The sequence below is a fragment of the Pelodiscus sinensis genome, chromosome Z (genome assembly GCF_052426305.1).
Source record: "Pelodiscus sinensis isolate ZL-2025 chromosome Z, ASM5242630v1, whole genome shotgun sequence".
Lineage (NCBI taxonomy): Eukaryota > Metazoa > Chordata > Testudines > Trionychidae > Pelodiscus > Pelodiscus sinensis.
In genome coordinates this window covers 2,195,650-2,215,306 of record NC_143085.1, presented here as the reverse complement: position 1 = coordinate 2,215,306, position 19,657 = coordinate 2,195,650, and the positions used below count along the sequence as shown (strand labels likewise).

Below are 19,657 nucleotides of genomic sequence, written 5' to 3'. Positions count from 1 at the left end.
CAGCTGGCCTCACCCCACAGCACGGCCACTTGGTCGGCCTGCCTCAGGCCCACGCCCCCTCACCCCCACCGCCTTCCCTGCCACGTGCTCTAGGGGGCCGGGAAGCTCATGGAGCGGACAGAATTGGAGCAGGTGCCCAGCCCCCCCTGCCCACGTCTTCCCCCCTGCGGGGGGCAGAGGGTTTCATGACTGGGGGGTGGCCAGGCTGGGCCACAGGGGGGGTCGGTTATGTCACCCCCCGTGGGGACACCACAGCACGCCCGGGCGGGAGAGACGGCACACGGGGGGGGGGGGGGGGGGGGTACAACACGGGGGATCGGGTCCTGCCCCACGGTCAGTGTGGGGCCCCGGCCGCCCGGCCCTCCACGGCGCCAGGGGGCGGGCTGTCCCGGGAGCCGCGCCTGCCGAAGAGGCCGGCGGCCCCGGCCGTGGGGCTCATCCGGCGGGGGGGGTACCCCTGGTCGGCGCTCGGCCCCACGGCTTGGTCCACAGTCTCCAGCCGGAGGGCGGGCAGCAAACCCAAGCTCCGGGGGTCGGCCTGGGCCAGGGGGCTGGCGTCCGCCCGGCCCCACATCCCCCCCGCGGTCCGGCCGCTGCCCTCCTGCCAGGCCGGCTCCTCCGGCAGCTGGATGCTGGGGATGTCGCCCTGCAGGGGGCGCCGGTTGTGGGGGGACGGGCTGCGGCTGACCCCCCGCTCGTGGCTCGCCGGCCGCGCCAGGAGGCCCTGCAGGTGGGACAGGCTGGGGCTCCGGCTCCGGTGGGTCTTCAGCTGCCCGGGGCTGGGGCTGCGGGATTTGGGGGCCAGCAGGACCAAGGTGCTGTCGTCTTCGTCCTCCGAGCTGGGGCTGGAGCTGTCCGGCCGGCTGCTGGCCTGGGAGGCAGGTAGCGAGATCTGTGGGGCCCCCGGGGGGCGCGTCAGCCGCCCGGGCGGGGAAACGCCCCGGGAGAGGAGGGGCCCCAAACCGGCACCTCCACGGCGGGGAGCGGGCAGCAGGGTGCTGGAGAAGACCTGCCCCACATCTGGGGGGACTGGTCTGCAGCTGGGCCTGTGCTAGGCGAGGCTGGCCCCACATTGGTGGGGACTGTCAGCAGCTGGTGCCATGCGGGGCAAAGTCCGCCCCACAGCTGTGGGGACCGGGCAGCAGCTGGCCCTGGGCTGGGCGAGGCTGGCCCCACATTTGTGGGGATTGTCAGCAGCTGGTGCTATGCGGGGTGAGGCCCGCCCCACATCTGTGGGGACCGGGCAGCAGCTGGTACCATGCGGGGCAAGGCCTGCCCCACATCTGTGGGGACCGGTCAGCAGCTGGTACCATGCAGGGGAAGGCCTGCCCCACATCTGTGGGGACTGTCAGCAGCTGGTATCATGCAGGGCAAGGCCTGCCCCACATCTGTGGGGACTGTCAGCAGCTGGTACCATGCAGGGCAAGGCCTGCCCCACATCTGTGGGGACTATCAGCAGCTGGTACCATGCAGGGCAAGGCCTGCCCCACATCTGTGGGGACTATCAGCAGCTGGTACCATGCAGGGCAAGGCCTGCCCCACATCTGTGGGGACTGTCAGCAGCTGGTATCATGCAGGGCAAGGCCTGCCCCACATCTGTGGGGACTATCAGCAGCTGGTACCATGCAGGGCAAGGCCTGCCCCACATCTGTGGGGACTATCAGCAGCTGGTACCATGCAGGGCAAGGCCTGCCCCACATCTGTGGGGACTGTAAGCAGCTGGTACCATGCAGGGCAAGGCCTGCCCCACATCTGTGGGGACTATCAGCAGCTGGTACCATGCAGGGCGAGGACCGCCCCACATTGGTGGGGACTGGTCATACGGGGTGAGACCTGCCCCACATCCATGGGGACTGGTGAACAGCCGGCCCAGGGCGAGGCCCACCCCACATCCGGGGGGACCAGGCAGCAGCTAGCCCCATGGGCCCCCGGAACAGCAAACTGCCCCGTTATTCATCGAACACCCCCAGCCGCAAATCTCCCCTCCCCCAGGGGGATGCCTGTCTTGTACCCAGCTCAATCGCCCCACCCCTCTGGCCCCCGTTCCCCCCCCCCGCCGTGGGGCAGGAAGCTGCTGACCTGGAAAGGCTCCGTCACCCCGGTGATGCTACTGTAGTTGTTGCCGTAGTAACCAAGGATGTATTCCCCCTTCCCTTTGGGTAGCGTCTCCTCCGAAAACACCACCTGGAGCAAGGGGGGAGGCAAGGGGGGGGGTCAGGGCCGTGCCCCCCACAGACGCCCCCAATCTTGGCAGGGGGGAGCCCAGGCACATCCCAGCACTCTGGGGCGTCCCAGGAAGGGGGCCGGGCCCCCCAAGGACGTGCGAGAAGGGGGGGGATCCCTCGTGCGCACACACCTGGTACACGCTGCCCTCCGGGTCCTCGTGTTTGGCCCACACGTAGCCCACGTAGTCTTTGGCGTGCCGGAAACCCACCTGGAGAGGGTGCCGAGGGCGAGTTAGGGGGCACGGGACCCCACCCCACTGGGAGAGGGTCTGACGCCAGCCCTTGGGCCCCCCCCACCCCGAAACACGGACCCACAGGACCCAACCCTCTTGGAATATGCTTCATCGACACCAACCGTGTTCCACGTCCCCAGACCGTGCCAGCTCTAACCCCTAGGCCCTGCTACCGCAGAGCAGACCTACCCTGACCGGCTGGACCCCCAGAGCCGACCCGCCGCTCCCAGCCTGGTCTGATCTGGGGTCTCCATTTAAGCCACACAGGGCCAGATTTTCAGGGGGGCCGACGAGCTAGGCGTCCCCCTGCTCTCTCCTGTCGGGAGCTGGCCAGGGTTTACCCACAATGCACTTGCTGGGCTCTGAGCTACGAGGGGCCTTACCATAGGGTTCCCCTTCCTGGCTGGGGGGGCGGGGGGGGTTCCCAGCTGTGGAGGGGGGGGTGCCACTCCATTTTCAAGTAGCCCACGGAGACTCCCCTCTCAGGGCCCCCGGCGCGGGAAAGTTGGTGAAGACGCGGGCGATCCAACCCTACCCTGGCTCCCTGGTCCTGGTTGGGCCTCCTGGAGCCCAGGCACCTGCCTCCAAGGGGGCAGACTCCTGGGCCACCTTTTTGCCCCACAGGGGGGCTCAGCTGCCCCAGGCCAGCCCCCACACTGAGCATCCGTGAGGAAATTGTTGAGGAAAAAAGGGGGGGGGAAGAGCTCTGAACCAGCCAGAGTTGAAGGGAAAAAAAAGGATACCGCCCCTTTAAAATCCCACAGTTAGGTTTTTTGGACACATCAGGCTCCCATCGGCTGTGGGGCAGGATGGGCTTACTCCTTGGGCCCAGCCCATCCCCCCCCCTTGCCCCCATGGGTCACTGGGCCTTGGCGGCTGTAACCCCAGTGACCCACGAGCTCCTGGAGAATCCAGGGGGCAGCCCCTGGCCTGGTGCCCCACAAGGGGTGAACTGAGAGGGAGAGGCACCCGACTCCTCCCTGAGCTGGAAAAGGAAGTAGGGAAGAATCGGGCCCAGGAAGCCAGGGGGCCTGGGCCCATGGGGGACGCCCAGCGCCTGGAGAGGGGGGGGCAGGGGCTGGCTGCAAGGGAGGCTGGCACCCAGGGGGTTAGCTCTCCCGCTTCAGGGGCAGCAGGCCTCAGCCACCCAGTGGCTCAGATCTAACTCCAGGCCATCCAGGCATCCACCTCAGCTGTGTCCCCTATTCAGACGCGGAGGCAGGGGTGGGAGCTACTTCCTGTGGGGGCGGGGGGGTGGACAGGCTCTGTCAGGGTGTGGGACTCTGGGGGTAGAGGGGGGAGCAGCCCATGAAACCCTCACCCTCCATCTCCCAGGGCAGGAGGCACCTGCCTCCTGGCCATCCCCCCCAGCCATCTGCGCACGGTCCCCCTCACCCCTCCAGGTCCCTTCCCGCCTGCTGGGGAAGGACCCATGAGGGCCCCACAACCTCCCCCCCATAGCCCCTTACCCAGTAAAGGCCGATCCAGTAGGTCCCTTCCCATCTGCTGGGGAAGGACCCATGTGGGCCCCACCACCTCCCCCCCATAGCCCTTTACCCGGTAAAGGCCGATCCAGTAGGTCCCTTCCCATCTGCTGGGGAAGGACCCATGTGGGCCCCACAACCTCCCCCCCCATAGCCCCTTACCCGGTAAAGGCCGATCCAGTAGGTCCCTTCCCATCTGCTGGGGAAGGACCCATGTGGGCCCCACAACCTCCCCCCCATAGCCCTTTACCCGGTAAAGGCCGATCCAGTAGGTCCCTTCCCATCTGCTGGGGAAGGACCCATGTGGGCCCCACAACCTCCCCCCCCATAGCCCCTTACCCGGTAAAGGCCGATCCAGTAGGTCCCTTCCCATCTGCTGGGGAAGGACCCACGTGGGCCCCACCACCTCCCCCTCCCCACAGCCCCTTACCCGGTAGAGGCCGATCCAGTCCCAAGAGCTCCTGTGGAAGACGGCAGCCATCCGGTATCGGACAACGGCTTGCTCCGGCCTGGTCCACTCGTCGGCCACTTGGAGCTCCACCAAGGGCTTGTCGGCCTTGGAGGCAAACTGCCACGGAGAAGCCCGGGATGTGAGTGAGACCCACGGCATCCCCCTCCCTGCAAGGCTGGGGTCCCCTGTTGGGAGCGGCTAGGGTTGCCAGATGGTTTAACCAAAAATACCGATCACGCCCCCCCCAAAAAATGGGGGAAAATACTGTTGATTAAAAGGGGCGGGAGGACCAAAGTTGTTGAGCAAAAAAAAAGGGGGGGGGGCCCAGAGAGTTATTTAAAAAAAACCAGCATGGCCCCTTTAAGAACAGGAGGGGCTGGGCTCTGCCTAGACTAACAGGCTGCCAGCGGCCATCTTGCCTTCCTCCCTGCTCCGAGCCAGCCAGCTCCCCTGCAGAACCAGGTAACCGTGGGGGGGGAGAGCTGGGCCCGATTGCTGAATGGAGGGTTACCAGGTGTCCGGTATGGACCCGGACAGTCCGGTATTTTCGCCCCCGGCCTGGAAAAAAAAAATCAGAAGATACCAGCCATTTGAAGTGTCCGGTATTTTCTGAATTTTGTTACCGGAGAGGAGGCGGAAATACGGGACTGTCCGGGTCAATACCGGAGCGCCGGACCCACCTGCACGGCGAAGATGGCAACCACAGGCTTGTGATCGCTGACCACGTACTCCATGTGGCTGCAGTAGCATAGCTGGCTCACGGCCAGGAGGGAGCGGCTGGGCCGCCGGCCGCTAGGATTGTGTGGGGCCCTGGAGCTCTTGAGTTACCAGAGGATGCGGTCCGTCCAGGCTGGCTTCCGCTTCTTGGCGCTGTGGGGCAGACGGGCGCTGGTCAGCTGGCCCCGGGCAAAGGGGCTTCCCTGCAAACTTCCCTGCCGCCCCTATGCCCTAATACGCCCGCCCGTATTCTCCACCAATCCCTGAGCCCCCGCGCTGAAACGCCTGCCCGTATTCTCCACCAATCCCTGTGCCCCCACGCTGAAACGCCCGCCCGTATTCTCCACCAATCCCTGAGCCCCCACGCTGAAACGCCCGCCCGTATTCTCCACCAATCCCTGAGCCCCCACGCGGAAACGCCCGCCCGTATTCTCCACCAATCCCTGTGCACCCGCGCTGAAACGCCTGCCCGTATTCTCCACCAATCCCTGAGCCCCCGCGCTGAAACGCCCACCCGTATTCTCCACCAATCCCTGAGCCCCCGCGCTGAAACGCCCGCCCGTATTCTCCACCGATTCCTGAGCCCCCACACTGAAACGCCCACCTGTATTCTCCACCAATCCCTGTGCCCCCATGCTGAAACGCCCGCCCGTATTCTCCACCGATTCCTGAGCCCCCACACTGAAACGCCCGCCCGTATTCTCCACCAATTCCTGAGCCCCCACACTGAAACGCCCGCCCGTATTCTCCACCGATTCCTGAGCCCCCACACTGAAACGCCCACCCGTATTCTCCACCAATCCCTTAGCCCCCACGCTGAAACGCCCGCCTGTATTCTCCACCAATCCGAGCCCCCGCGCTGAAACGCCTGCCCGTATTCTCCACCAATCCCTGAGCCCCCACGCTGAAACGCCCGCCCGTATTCTCCACCGATCCCTGTGTCCCCATGCTGAAACGCCCGCCCGTATTCTCCACCAATCCCTGAGCCCCCACGCTGAAACGCCCGCCCGTATTCTCCACCGATCCCTGTGCCCCCACTCTGAAACACCCGCCCCTATTCTCCACCGATCCCTGTGCCCCCACGCTGAAACGCCCGCCCGTATTCTCCACCAATCTCTGTGCCCCCTGCCCCGACACACCTGCCCGTATTCTCCACCAATCCCTGTGCCCTTTGCCCTGACACACCCGCCCACAGTCTCCACCCATCCCCAGCAGGAAGGGGTTCATGCAGTGCCCCCCTACCTGGTGTCGTACTGGTTGGTGCCCACATCAAATTTGAAGGTGGGCGGGAAGTTGAGAGGCCCCTCCTGGAAGCCACTCAAGATGGGCCAGGTGCTCTTGGCGATATTCAGCTGGGGGGCAAAAGGAACAGATTGATTTGCAGAAAGTTTGTAGCACGAGGAACACAACATTAAATATGATGGAATACATGATATAGCCTTTCTTCGTTTTCCATTTTTGCCAGTACTATTTCTAAGCTGTTCTACGTTGTAACTAAACTCTTAAGCGTGTCTCGAGTAATCGTTCCCTATGACGAGATATTTCAAGTCACGGAAACCGTTTGTGGTGGTTTACGGTTTGCTTAGAAACAAGTCTACGGTTTGTTTCGAAACAAAGACGTTATTTTAAACGGTCGGAGCAGTGTAGTGTTTTGTATACAAAAGGTCGATACTTTTCCACAAATACATGGGATTTTCCTAACAAGACACGGTCACAAAATTTCACTATACTTTGTGGGAAAAAATCGACTGTTGGGATAAAACACACTACACTGCCCTGACCGTTTAAAATAACGTCTTTGTTTCGAAGCAAACCGTAATCCGCCACCAACGGTTAGGAAAATACAGGGGATTTTCCTAACAAGACACGGTCACAAAATTTCACTATGCTTTGTGGGAAAGTATCGACCGTCGGTATAAAACACACGACACTGCTCCGACCGTTTAAAATAACGTCTTTGTTTCGAAGCAAACCGTAATCCGTCGCGAACGGTTAGGAAAATACAGGGGATTTTCCTAACAAGACATGGTCACAAAATTTCACTATGCTTTGTGGGAAAGTATCGACCGTTGGTATAAAACACATGACACTGCTCCGACCGTTTAAAATAACGTCTTTGTTTCGAAGCAAACCGTAAACTTGTTTCTAAGCAAACCGTAAACCACCACAAATGGTTTCCGTGAGTTGAAGTATCTCATCACCTGGAACGATTACTGGACGAAGGCTTAAGAGTTTAGTTACAACGTAGAACAGCTTAGAAATATTACTGGCGAAAATGGAAAACGGAGGAGGGCTATAGCATGTATTCCATCATATTTAATGAAAGCTACATCTACACGGCAGAGTTTTTGCCCAAAACCGGCTGTTTTTTGAGCAAAAACTTGTGGTGCATTCACGCGCAAGAAGCCGGCAGTGTAAACTTAGCCTCTGGGTTTGTCTTAAAATAGGTATTCAAAAATGTTAGACATGTCCACGGGTTGTATATCTTCGGAAGATATTGATTGTGGTTCTCTTCAAACTAGCTCATCAAATAGTCGGAAGTAAAACGGAAATTCATTTGCCCAGCTAGCTGGAAGAAAACAAATGTCTCTTTGAGGTGGACGGTTCTCTTCAACCTAGCTCATCAAATAGTCGGAAGTAAAACGGAAATTCATTTGCCCAGCTAGCTGGAAGAAAACGAATGTCTCTTTGAGGTGGACGGTTCTCTTCAACCTAGCTCATCAAATAGTCGGAAGTAAAACGGAAATTCATTTGCCCAGCTAGCTGGAAGAAAACGAATGTCTCTTTGAGGTGGACGGTTCTCTTCAACCTAGCTCATCAAATAGTCGGAAGTAAAACGGAAATTCATTTGTCCAGCGAGCTGGAAGAAAACGAATGTCTCTTTGAGGTGGACGGTTCTCTTCAACCTAGCTCATCAAATAGTCGGAAGTAAAACGGAAATTCATTTGCCCAGCTAGCTGGAAGAAAACGAATGTCTCTTTGAGGTGGACGGTTCTCTTCAACCTAGCTCATCAAATAGTCGGAAGTAAAACGGAAATTCATTTGCCCAGCTAGCTGGAAGAAAACGAATGTCTCTTTGAGGTGGACGGTTCTCTTCAACCTAGCTCATCAAATAGTCGGAAGTAAAACGGAAATTCATTTGCCCAGCTAGCTGGAAGAAAACGAATGTCTCTTTGAGGTGGACGGTTCTCTCCAAACTAGCTCATCAAATAGTCGGAAGTAAAACGGAAATTCATTTGCCCAGCTAGCTGGAAGAAAACGAATGTCTCTTTGAGGTGGTCGGTTCTCTTCAACCTAGCTCATCAAATAGTCGGAAGTAAAACGGAAATTCATTTGCCCAGCTAGCTGGAAGAAAACGAATGTCGCTTTGAGGTGGACGGTTCTCTTCAACCTAGCTCATCAAATAGTCGGAAGTAAAACGGAAATTCATTTGCCCAGCGAGCTGGAAGAAAACGAATGTCTCTTTGAGGTGGACGGTTCTCTCCAACCTAGCTCATCAAATAGTCGGAAGTAAAACGGAAATTCATTTGCCCAGCTGCAGGTTAGGTTTTTTGGCCACATCAGGCTCCCATCGGCCGCCGGATGGCTCCCCTGCACCTGGGGAGCCCAGGGAGCTGGGGGTCATTTGTAGGGGGCTATGGGGCAACTTCGTGAGCTGCGGAGGTTGGGGGGGGCGGGTTTCGCGAGCCGCACTTTCAGAGGTGAAGAGCCCTGGACTATAGGAATTAAAATTGGTCCAGCTCCGTGGTTCCCAAACTTTTCGGCATCAATCCCCTTTTTGATTGTTGAGAAACCTTCACGCCCCCCCCCCCAAAAAATTTTTTTTGCAGCAACACTTGTTCAGCCAAAAAATATATATATATAAAGTTGCCCTTTTAAGAGTAGAGTAGGCATTGCCCTTTGAAGTCTGCCCAGGATGCTCCAACCTCCCCCCACTCCAGCAAGCTGGGGGGGGAGGAGATTAGAGAGGGCTGGGTCGCTCTGCGCCCCCCTGGCATATCTTCACCCCCCTCCCAGCGGGTGCGCCCCCCCCAGTTTGGGAACCTAAGATCTAGACCATCCTCGCGATAAGTCCAAGATACGGCCCCCTAAAAATTGGACTTCCAGCGAAACAGCTGAACACGGGGAATATTTTTCCCCCGCCCGCGGCGGACTTCCGTTTCCGCAAATTGCGTTGGCGTTTCTTTGCGCGCCGGTAGAGCGAGGAACGGGAGGGCCGTATATTGTATCCATTCCTACGCGCGGCGGCGACGTGGACCGGAGCGGTTTAGACGCGGCTGGTCTTTTTCGGAATTTTTTTTTTTAAATACGTTCCGATGAGCCGGGAATGGAAGGCGAACGCAATAGCGGTGCCTCGATTTCTTTTTTTTTTTTTTTAAGAGACGGGATTCAGAAACACCGGAACGACCGATGCGCGGCAAATTGCCACGGAGGCCCTGCCGACGGGATTCAGAAACACCGGAACGACCGATGCGCGGCAAATTGCCACGGAGGCCCTGCCGACGGAACGCCCGACTGGTTTTGCGAGTCAGACCAAGGCTCGGCACGTGGGTTCATTACCCGGTGGCGGCTGGGTCACGGGTTCAACGTTATGCTAATAGGTCTGGCACGCTGGAAGGCTTTTCACTTACGTTAACGGCTGCCGGAGCCGTCAGGAAGAAATTGACGAGAGGCCAGGGTGAGCACTAGGACCCAGGGGAGGCGTTCCCTGGCCTTCCCTCGAAGACCGACCCATCCCACGCACTAAGCTCAGGACTTTGTCCCCAGCGCAAGTTCGTAGTTGCGCCTTGCCACTCCTGTGCCCGTCACCCGCCTCCTGGCAACTCTGAGCTGCTCAGGCCGCAATGGGGCAGCAGATCTAAAGCCCCGCCTCCCCTCGGCTCCCACGTCTTTCCGAACACCGCAGACCCCCACCGTTTTCCGAACGCCTCTCCCCTCCCTCCAGCCCTAGCGGGCCCCACGTGGGACCCAGTTGCAAAAAAAAAAAAAAAGGGGATTCTGGGAGGCGTTCACAGGAGCGTGGCGAGCCAGACACGAGGAGCGGTTCTTCTACGCTACTCCGCCCGGATTCGGCCTCAGCTGGAGTCTTGCGTCCAGTTCTGGGCACCGCGTTTCAGGAAAGAGGTGGGGAAGGTCCAAAGAAGAGCAACAAACAAAGGAGGAAAGGTCGAGGAAAGGGGAGCTGCGAGGGAAGGCTGGAAGAGTTCCCGTTAACCTGCGGAACTCCTTGCCGGAGGATGTGGCGAAAACTAGGACTTGAACAGGGTTCGAAAAAGAGCTAGATAGATTCATGGAGGGTAGGTCCATCCATGGCTATTAGGATGGGTAGGAATGGTGTTCCTAGCCTCTGTTTGTCTGCAAATGGATGACAGGAGAGGGACCATGTGACGATCACCTGTTGTGTTCCCTCCCTCTGGGGCATCTGGTGCTGGCCACTGTCGGCAGACAAGATACTGAGCTGGATGGACCTTTGGTCTGACCCAATCTGGCCGTTCTCATGTTATGTTCTAATTGGGTTTGTTTAGTTCGGAAAAGAGAAGACGGAGAGGGGACGTAATCGCCTTTTTCAAGTATCTAAAAGGGTGTCCCAAGGAGAATGGGAAAATGGAAGTCCTCGGAGGATAGAACAAGAAGCAATGGGCTTCAATTGCAGCAAGGGATTGTTGATGTGGGAAAAACTCCCTATCCGGGCAATGAAACACGGGAATAAATTGCCAAGGAAGGTTGTGGAATCTCCATCGCTGGAGATATTGAAGAGCAGGTTGGATAGACATCGACCAGGGATGGTCTAGATGGGACTTGATCCTGCCATGAGGGCAGGGGAGTAGACTTGACGACCTCTTGAGGTCGCTTCCAGATCTAGTGATCTAGGATTCTGTAGACATCTACCAGGGATGGTCTAGATGGGACTTGGTCCTGCCATGAGGGCAGGGGAGTAGACTTGACGACCTCTTGAGGTCGCTTCCAGATCTAGTGATCTAGGATTCCGTAGACATCTACCAGGGATGGTCTAGATGGGGCTTGGATGTGCTGGCGGGACAGGGGACTGGACTTGATGACCTCTTCAGATCCCTTCCTGTTCTAGGATTCTGTAGACATCTACCAGGGATGGTCTAGACAGTGGTTGGTCCTGTCGTGAGGGCAGAGAATGGGACTTGATGACCTCTCAAAGTCCCTTCCAGTTCTAGTGTCCTATGATTTTGTAGACATCTACCAGGGATGGTCCAGATGGGGCTTGGTCGTGCCGGGAGGGCAAGGGATTAGATTTGATGACCTCCTGAGGTCCCTTCCTGTTCTACAATTCTGTAGACAGCTACCAGGAATGGTCTAGATGGGGCTTGGTCTTGCCATGAGGGCAAGGGAGTAGACTTGATGACCTCTCGAGGTCCCTTCCTGTTCTAGGATTCTGTAGACATCTACCAGGGATGGTCTAAACAGTATTGGGTCCTGCTGTGAGGGCAGAGAATGGGACTTGTTGACCTCTCAAAGTCCCTTCCAGTTCTAGTGTCCTATGATTCTGTAGACATCTACCAGGGATGGTCTAGATGGGGCTTGGTCCTGTCATGAGGGCAGGGGACTGGACTTGATGACCTTTCAAGGTTCCTTCCAGTTCTACGATTCTGTAGACATCTACCAGGGATGGTCTAGATGGGGCTTGGTCTTGTTGTGAGGGCAGGGGAGTAGACTTGATGACCTCTCGAGGTCCCTTCCAGTTCTAGGATTCTGTAGACATCTACCAGGGAAGGTCTAGATGGGGCTTGGTCCTGCCGGCAGGGCAGGGGACGGGACTCAGTGGCCGCTCGAGGTCCCTTCCAGATCTATGAATCTCGGAGGACCACTCAGTGCCGCTATGGCGGGGGGGATGATCACGCTGGACCCGGCCAGGGAAGGAAGCCAGTGCCTGCCCCCCATGGGACACCCCGGCCCACCGCTCACCTGGTCCTTCTCCCACAGCTGGCTGAGGAGGCTGTTGGCGATGGCGTACTTCACAAAGCGGATGTCCAGGCTCTCGATGCGGAAGTTCAAGTCCCCGAACCAGAAGACGATGCTGCGGAGGGCAACAGGGTGAATGGGCCCACACACGCAGCGTCCCCTGGGGGCAGCGACTGCCCCAGCTTGGGGGGGGCGGGGCACGAGGAGTCCCGGCTCCCAGGCCTGGGATCCAACCACTGAGCAGCGCTGCCTCAGAGGGCAGTGTCCTGGGTGAAAGCAGCCCGGCCTCCGGACCCTCCCGCCAGCTCCAGCACGCCACATGGGGTGACCAGAGGACGGGGGTCAGAGCAGGGCCGCTTCTGGGTTGGGCCTAAACAGGGGGGCAGAGGGCAGGGGCCTGGATACACTTGGGGGGGGGGGGGATCTGGGTGCTAGTGAGTTGTAGGGTGGAGACCTGGATGCTTGGGGGGGCCGGGTGAAGATTGTTGGGGGGGGCTGGACTCACTGGGGGGCATCTGGATTCTTAGGGGGGCTGGGTGGAGATTGTTGGGGGGGTGGGCTTACAGGAGGACCTGGCTGCTTGGGAGGGCTGGACTCACGGGGTGGGGGGGGTCTGGATGCTTGGGGGGGCTGGGTGGAGATTGTTGGGGGGGCTGGACTCATGGGGGGGTGCCTGGATGCTTGGGGGGGCAGGTGGAGATTGTTGGGGGGCTGGACTTACCGGGAGGGGGTCTGGATGCTTGGGGGCGGGTGGAGATTGTTGGGGGTCTGGATGCTTGGGGGGGCCGGATGGAGATGCTTGGGGGGCTGGACTCACCGGGGGGGGGGGGTCTGGATGCTTGGGGGGGCCGGGTGGAGATGGTTGGGGTGCCTGGATGCTAGGGGGGGTGGGTGGAGATTGTTGGGGGGCCTAGATGCTTGGGGGGCCGGATGAAGATTGCTGGGGGGCCTGGATGCTTGGGGGGGCCAGATGAAGATTGTTGGGGTGCCTGGACGCTTGGGGGGGCCGGGTGGAGATGGTTGGGGGGCTGGACTCACCGGGGGGGTGCCTGGACGCTTGGGGGGGCCGGGTGGAGATGGTTGGGGGGCTGGACTCACCGGGGGGGTGCCTGGATGCTTGGGGGGGCCGGATGAAGATTGCTGGGGGGCCTGGATACTTGGGGGGCCGGGTGTAAATGGTTGGGGGGCTGGACTCACCGGGGGGGTGCCTGGATGCTTCGGGGGCCGGATGAAGATTGTTGGGGTGCCCTGATGTTTGGGGGGGCCGGGTGGAGATGGTTGGGGGTCTGAACTCACCGGGGGGGTGCCTGGATGCTTGGGGGGGCCGGGTGGAGATGGTTGGGGGGTCTGGACTCACCGGGGGGGTGCCTGGATGCTTGGGGGGGCCGGGTGGAGATGGTTGGGGGTCTGGACTCACCGGGGGGTGCCTGGATGCTTGGGGGGGCCGGGTGGAGATGGTTGGGGGTCTGGACTCACCGGGGGGTGCCTGGATGCTTGGGGGGGCCGGGTGGAGATGGTTGGGGGTCTGGACTCACCGGGGGGGTGCCTGGATGCTTGGGGGGGCCGGGTGGAGATGGTTGGGGGTCTGGACTCACCGGGGGGTGCCTGGATGCTTGGGGGGGCCGGGTGGAGATGGTTGGGGGTCTGGACTCACCGGGGGGGTGCCTGGATGCTTGGGGGGGCCGGGTGGAGATGGTTGGGGGTCTGGACTCACCGGGGGGTGCCTGGATGCTTGGGGGGGCCGGGTGGAGATGGTTGGGGGGCTGGACTCCTGGCCCCCCCCCGAGCAGAGCAGGCGCCGGATCACGCGGCTCTGAGGCCGGCGAACGTTTCCGCGGCCGCGCCGAATGTAGGTCAGCGCTTTGCCGATCACACGCTGGCCGGCTGCCAGCCCGGCTCAGGTGCGGGGCCCGGCCGCCGAAACCCGCTCGGCTCCCCCCCCCCCCTCCCCCGGGGCCCTGGGTCACATGGCCGAGCACGGCCCGGGAGCGGAAATTTCCACTGCCGAGAACCGGCGGGAGGGGGGCGCACGAGGGGCCTGCGGCCTTTCCAGCCCCGAGGGCTGCTGGGAAACGGGCCGCCCCAACCCCCCGGCTCCGTACTCGTGGTCCAGGATACCGCTGGCCGCCTGCCCCTCGAACTGCTGCATGTGGAGGATGGTGGTGAAATCGTCTTTCCGTTGCTCCGCCTTCTCCAGGTGGGCCGGCAGGTGGCAGTTGAGGAAGCAGAGCATGTGGCCGAAGACGGACAGCCGCACGCTCACCCCGCCCTTGTTGCCCTGTCCGAGAGGGACCCCAAAATGGGTCAGTGCCCCCCAAGTCATATCCCCTCCCCCGCCCGCCTGGAGAGCTGGGATCAGCCAGCGGGAGGGCGGTGGGACTGGTCCCAGCGGCCTTCTGGCCTCCGGAGCCTGGACGGAGGCCTTGGGGTCCCCCCCCACGTGCCCCCCACGTCCCAGCGGGCACTGCACGTGCGTCTCACCCAATAACCGCCCAGCCCGGTCCGGGTGCAATCCGTCTGGATGTCCTGCAGGAAGGGGAGGTGATAGTATTTGGCAAACACCAGCAGGATCACGCCCTGCATCCGCACCGTGCTCACCTGTCGCGGGGGAGGGAAAGGCATGAGGAGGGAAACTGAGGCAGCGAGCACGGCCAGCTTTGGTGATGGGTAGGGAGCAGGGCTGGCCTTTTCTGAATATCCCACCGCTGCCACCATGTCAAGGCTGTTCCCCGCTCTGGCTCGAACTGGGCGCTTTCTGCTTCAGGAGAGGGGCCCCCGCGGGGGTCAGAGAAGACCTCCTGGGCGGACGGGGGCGGAGCCTGAGGCAGCCCCGCCCACCCTGAGCCTCCCAGTGGAAGTGTTTTCGCTTCCCTGTCTCATGTTGCGTGGAGGACCTCACCCCCCCCAAACAGCAAAGAAGTTACCCCAACTAGCAGGGCTACGACTAGATTCTCAGCCCCCTACAAACACGGGGCGGGGTGTGTCTGCTCTGTGGTGCCAGGAGGGAAACTGAGGCAGCAAGCACAGACAGGCAGGTCCTGCTGGCCAGCTTTGGTGATGGGTAGGAAGAAGGGCTGGCCTTTTCTGAATATCCCACCGCTGCCACCATGTCAAGGCTGTTCCCCACTCTGGCTCGAACCGGGCGCTTTCTGCTTCAGGAGAGGGGTCCCCACGGGGGCTAGAGGACAATTTATTTGGGGGGCAGCCCTCACCCCATCCCCCCCTTACCAGCACGAAGTGAAAGGGGCTCAGCACGTCCATGAAGAGTTCGCTCCACTGGTCCGTGAAGAGGGCATCCTTCAGACGCTTGTTGATCATGGAGTTCACCTCCTGCAGCCTGAGAGGGGAGACACGGGGGGCTGATCGCAGGCCAGGGCTCCCCCTTCTGGGAGATCTTTTCTGCTAGGGGACCCTGGGCAACTCCGCCACCCCACACCCGGCGTGGCAGGGCAAGCAGCTGATCTCATAGGGGGACTGGAGAAGGGCAGTGGGGAAGGCGGGACTGGCAAAGAAGAGCCAAGGAGAGTCGGGCACCCAAATCCCACAGATGTTCGAGGAGATTTGGGCGCTCGGCTTTGCCCGTCCCGGCTGGAGGATTCCTAGCGGATCAGGCCGGGATCCGGGAAGAGACATGGAGCGGGTGGAGAGAAGCGAGGAGGGGGGGTGCTCTCAAAAGCGGTGCCAATCCTGCGACGGGTAGGAAGCGTGCGGGTCTTTTCTGAATATCCCACCGCTGCCACCATCTCAAGGCTGTTCCCAGCTCTGGCTCGAACCTGGATCTTTCTGCTTCGGGAGAGGAGCTGCCGCATGACCTAGAGGACAATTTCTTTGGGGGACAGCAGATCCCGGGGACCCTCATCCTGGAGGGCAGCGCACAGAGGGGCCAAGAGGGTGTCTCAGCCCACGAGCCCCTTACCCTATGGCGATCATGTCGGTCTCGTTCGTGTCGCCCGTGTTGAGGTGCAGCAGGGAGGTCACGTCGCTCGGGGGCATGGCGGTGCCGACGTTCCACGTGACCACGGTGATCCTTGCAACGAGAAAGGGACCCACGGTGACGAGCAGCCCCATGACTTTTCCTCCTGCCCCGCTGCTCAGGGCAGGACGCCGCAGCTCTCGGCACATGCAAATTATGTGCAAAACTGGAAGGCGGCTCGTTAGCACATTTGCATTTAGCTGCCGTGACGAGGGGGAAAAGGGCCCGTCCTCGCTGTTCTTCATCCCAGACCCAGAGCCCATACCCCCTCCTGCACCCTGACTCCCACCCCAGAGCCCAGACCCCCTCCTGCACCCTGACTCCCACCCCAGAGCCCATACCCCCTCCTGCACCCTGACTCCCACCCCAGAGCCCGTACCCCCTCCTGTACCCTGACTCCCACCCCAGAGCCCAGACCCCCTCCTGCACCCTGACTCCCACCCCAGAGCCCATACCCCCTCCTGCACCCTGACTCCCACCCCAGAGCCCATACCCCCTCCTGCACCCTGACTCCCACCCCAGAGCCCATACCCCCTCCTGCACCCTGACTCCCACCCCAGACCCCAGACCCCCTCCTGTACCCTGACTCCCACCCCAGAGCCCATACCCCCTCCTGCACCCTGACTCCCACCCCAGACCCCATACCCCCTCCTGCACCCGACTCCCACCCCAGAGCCCATACCCCCTCCTGCACCCGACTCCCACTCCAGAGCCCATACCCCCTCCTGCACCCTGACTCCCACCCCAGAGCCCATACCCCCTCCTGCACCCGACTCCCACTCCAGAGCCCATACCCCCTCCTGCACCCTGACTCCCACCCCAGAGCCCATACCCCCTCCTACACCCCACCCCAGAGCTCATACCCCCTCCTACACCCCACCCCAGAGCCCATACCCCTTCCTACACCCCACCCCAGAGCCCGTACCCCCTCCTGCACCCTGACTCCCACCCCAGAGCCCATACCCCCTCCTGCACCCCACCCGTCCTGCACCCTGACTCCCACCCCAGAGCCCATACCCCCTCCTGCATCCTGCGCCCAACTCTGAGCCCCCCCCCTCCCACCGCCCCTGTGAATTTGGTTACCAGCACCATTACGAAGGCGGTGCGTCGCACGTCCCCTGCACGCTGGTGCACAGAACAAAATTCATTCCCCACGGGGCGGGCCCAATGAGCAGGCAGCCTGCCTAGGAGCCCGGGGTCTGCTGGGGGAGCAAGGAGGAGACCTGACCGCCCCCCCACTTCCCTCCCCCAGGGTCTGCCCGGGCTCCCCTCCCCCATGATCTGCCCGGGGAGGGGGAAAACTCACCGGAAGGCGCCGTTTTCCTTGGCTCTGCCCAGCCAGGCCTCCGGCGGCGCCGCACAGACGGGCAGGACGAGGGACGGGCTCCTCCTCCCGAAGGGGGGGAACTCCTCCGACTCCGCTTTGGCCAGGGGGCCCTGCTTGGAGGGCCCGAGCCGGCCCCCGGAGAGGAACTCGCTGGAGACGGCTTTGGGGAGGCCCCCGGGCCGGGGGGGACCGCCCGCTCGCCCCCCAAGAATGGGGTCACTGGATTCCGCCCGGGGCAGGGCCTCTCTCCGCTCGCCGGGGAGACAGCCCGGAGCCGGGGGGCAGAATTCGGGCAGCGCCGGGGCGTCCGGGGACACCGGGCGAAAGAAGCCGAACAGGGCCCCGGCGGGGGACGGCTCCGCGGGCCCCACGGAGAGGCAGCCCTCGGGCTGCGGGCGGGGGGAGACGGGCGGGAAGGGGGCGGCGACGGAGCCCCGGGGCGATAGAGACAGGGCCCCCACGGTGCAGGACGGGCCCGGGTCCTTCGGGCCACTAGGGGGCGACTCCGTCTGGGAGGGGGAAAAAAAAAGAGCAGGCGGGCGTCGGGATCGAACCGGCCACCGACGGATCCCGAAATTGACACCCCGGGGACTAGGCTCACCCGACCACTAGGCCCTGCGGAGGTGCAGGGTGGCCTCGAGACACCCGGGGGACCCCCTTGACCGGAGCCCCGGCGACCCCCCTATGGCTCCTAACCTGCCCCCTTTCCCCCTCCTGGCCATAGGCCCGGCTCCGTTGGGGTGGGGGCCCCAGATGGAGCGATGCATGCTGGGATCTAGAGTCGAGAGACGGGGAGGGGGCTGGTTCCCCTGGGGACGGAAAGTCGGGGAGCTCTCTTGGCGCGCCTAAGTCTGCCCCCCAAATCGAGAGACAGGGGGGGCTGGTTCCCGTGGGGACGGAAAGTCGGGGGCCTTTCTTGGAGTTTCCCCCCACCTCTCAGCTCTGGGGGGGGACACCCCTAAAACCAGGCCCCCCCCAGCGGTGCACAGCCCCCCTTCCACTCCCCTAGAAACCCAGCGCGGGCCGGAGCTGCCAGGGTAGCCATGCCTAAGAGTTAGGGCACCTTCACCCGTGCCGGGCTGGGGGGGTGGGCACCGTGGGGCCGGCGGGTCTGGGGGGCACCGAGCCCCCCCCCCCCCCGGTCTTAGGACTCCGGCGGCTGCTTCCCTGTACTGTTGGTGGCAGGAAGGGGATGTGGCTCTTGCATAACACCAGCGCGCCGGAGTGTGGGGGGGGGGGGGCGAACCAACGAGATGCCACCCTTGGGTGGCGGCGGCGGGGGGGGGGGCATCCTTGGCCTTTTCCCGAGTTCTATTCCCGGCACCGGAGTGGGGGGGCCCCCGCCTGCTGTGTCCCCCCCCCCCAGCTGCCAGCGTGCCAGGCGAATAGCTGGGCACCCCCACGCTGCCCGGGGGCGGGGAGGGGGGCACCTAGTCGTGCTTTGACTCAGCTGGGGGGGGCAGCCTGAAACCGGGGGGGGGGAGGAGGGGATCCTGGCCGGCGTGTGTGTGAGGGGGGAGCCAGCGCCAGGTCGAACCGGGCACCATGTGGGGGGGCGAAGGGGGCGGGGCCTTACCTGGGGGGGCTGCGGCTCTGCCCCTGATCAGGTGTGGGGGGGGGCTGGAGGGGGCGGGGCCTTTCCTGGGGGGGGGCTGCGGCTCTGCCCTTGACCAGGTGTGCGGGGGGGCGGAGGGGGCGGGGCCTTTCCTGGGGGGGGCCGCGGCTCTGCCCTTGACCAGGTGTGCGGGGGGGGGGCGGGGCCTTACCTGGGGGGCTGCGGATCTGCCCCTACCCGGCCTCCGGGTCCCCGGCTCCATCGCTGCCTCCCGACGATGCTCCCGCTCCCCCCCCCCTTTCCCCCCCCCCCCCCCGCAGCCCGGGGATTCAGTGACGTCATCAGCCTGGCAACCTGCGAAGGATTTAAAGGCGCAGGAGCCCAATTCCAGGGGGGGGGGGGGAGCAGGCTGGGAAAACGGGGGGGGGGAGCCCAGGCCAGGGGGGCAGGGAGGGATTGGGGGTGCCCGCTGGGGACCCCCCCTTGCAGGCCAGTTGGGGTCTGGGGAGGCTGGATGGGGGGGGGCGGAGCAGATGGGGCGACCCCAGTGCCGGGGAGCCCACAGGCCTAGGCACTGAGGGGTCGCAGGGCGGGGCCCGGCCCGGGGGTGTCTGCCCCACGGGCCCAGGAGGAGACAGTGGGGGGGGGGCGATACTGGCGCTGGCCCCCCACAGACGGGGCAGGAAGATCAGCTGCCCCACGGATGCCCCGGAGACGGGGCTAGTGTCTCGCCCGCCCCATTGGCACCGTGTGGGTCAG

General features: G+C 62.4%; 1 protein-coding gene across 1 annotated transcript; it reads right to left on the bottom strand.

Moving 5' to 3' along the window:
* Positions 1-70: 70 nt before the first annotated feature.
* Positions 71-19,215, bottom strand: INPP5J (inositol polyphosphate-5-phosphatase J). The gene is given in 13 exon segments (XM_075897882.2): positions 71-892; positions 2,080-2,184; positions 2,357-2,434; positions 4,373-4,510; positions 5,074-5,263; positions 6,353-6,462; positions 12,047-12,158; positions 14,146-14,321; positions 14,525-14,641; positions 15,272-15,380; positions 15,960-16,070; positions 17,323-17,852; positions 19,110-19,215. Coding segments are annotated over 13 exon segments (2,385 nt in total). The 5' UTR covers positions 19,161-19,215; the 3' UTR covers positions 71-334.
* Positions 19,216-19,657: the final 442 nt, after the last annotated feature.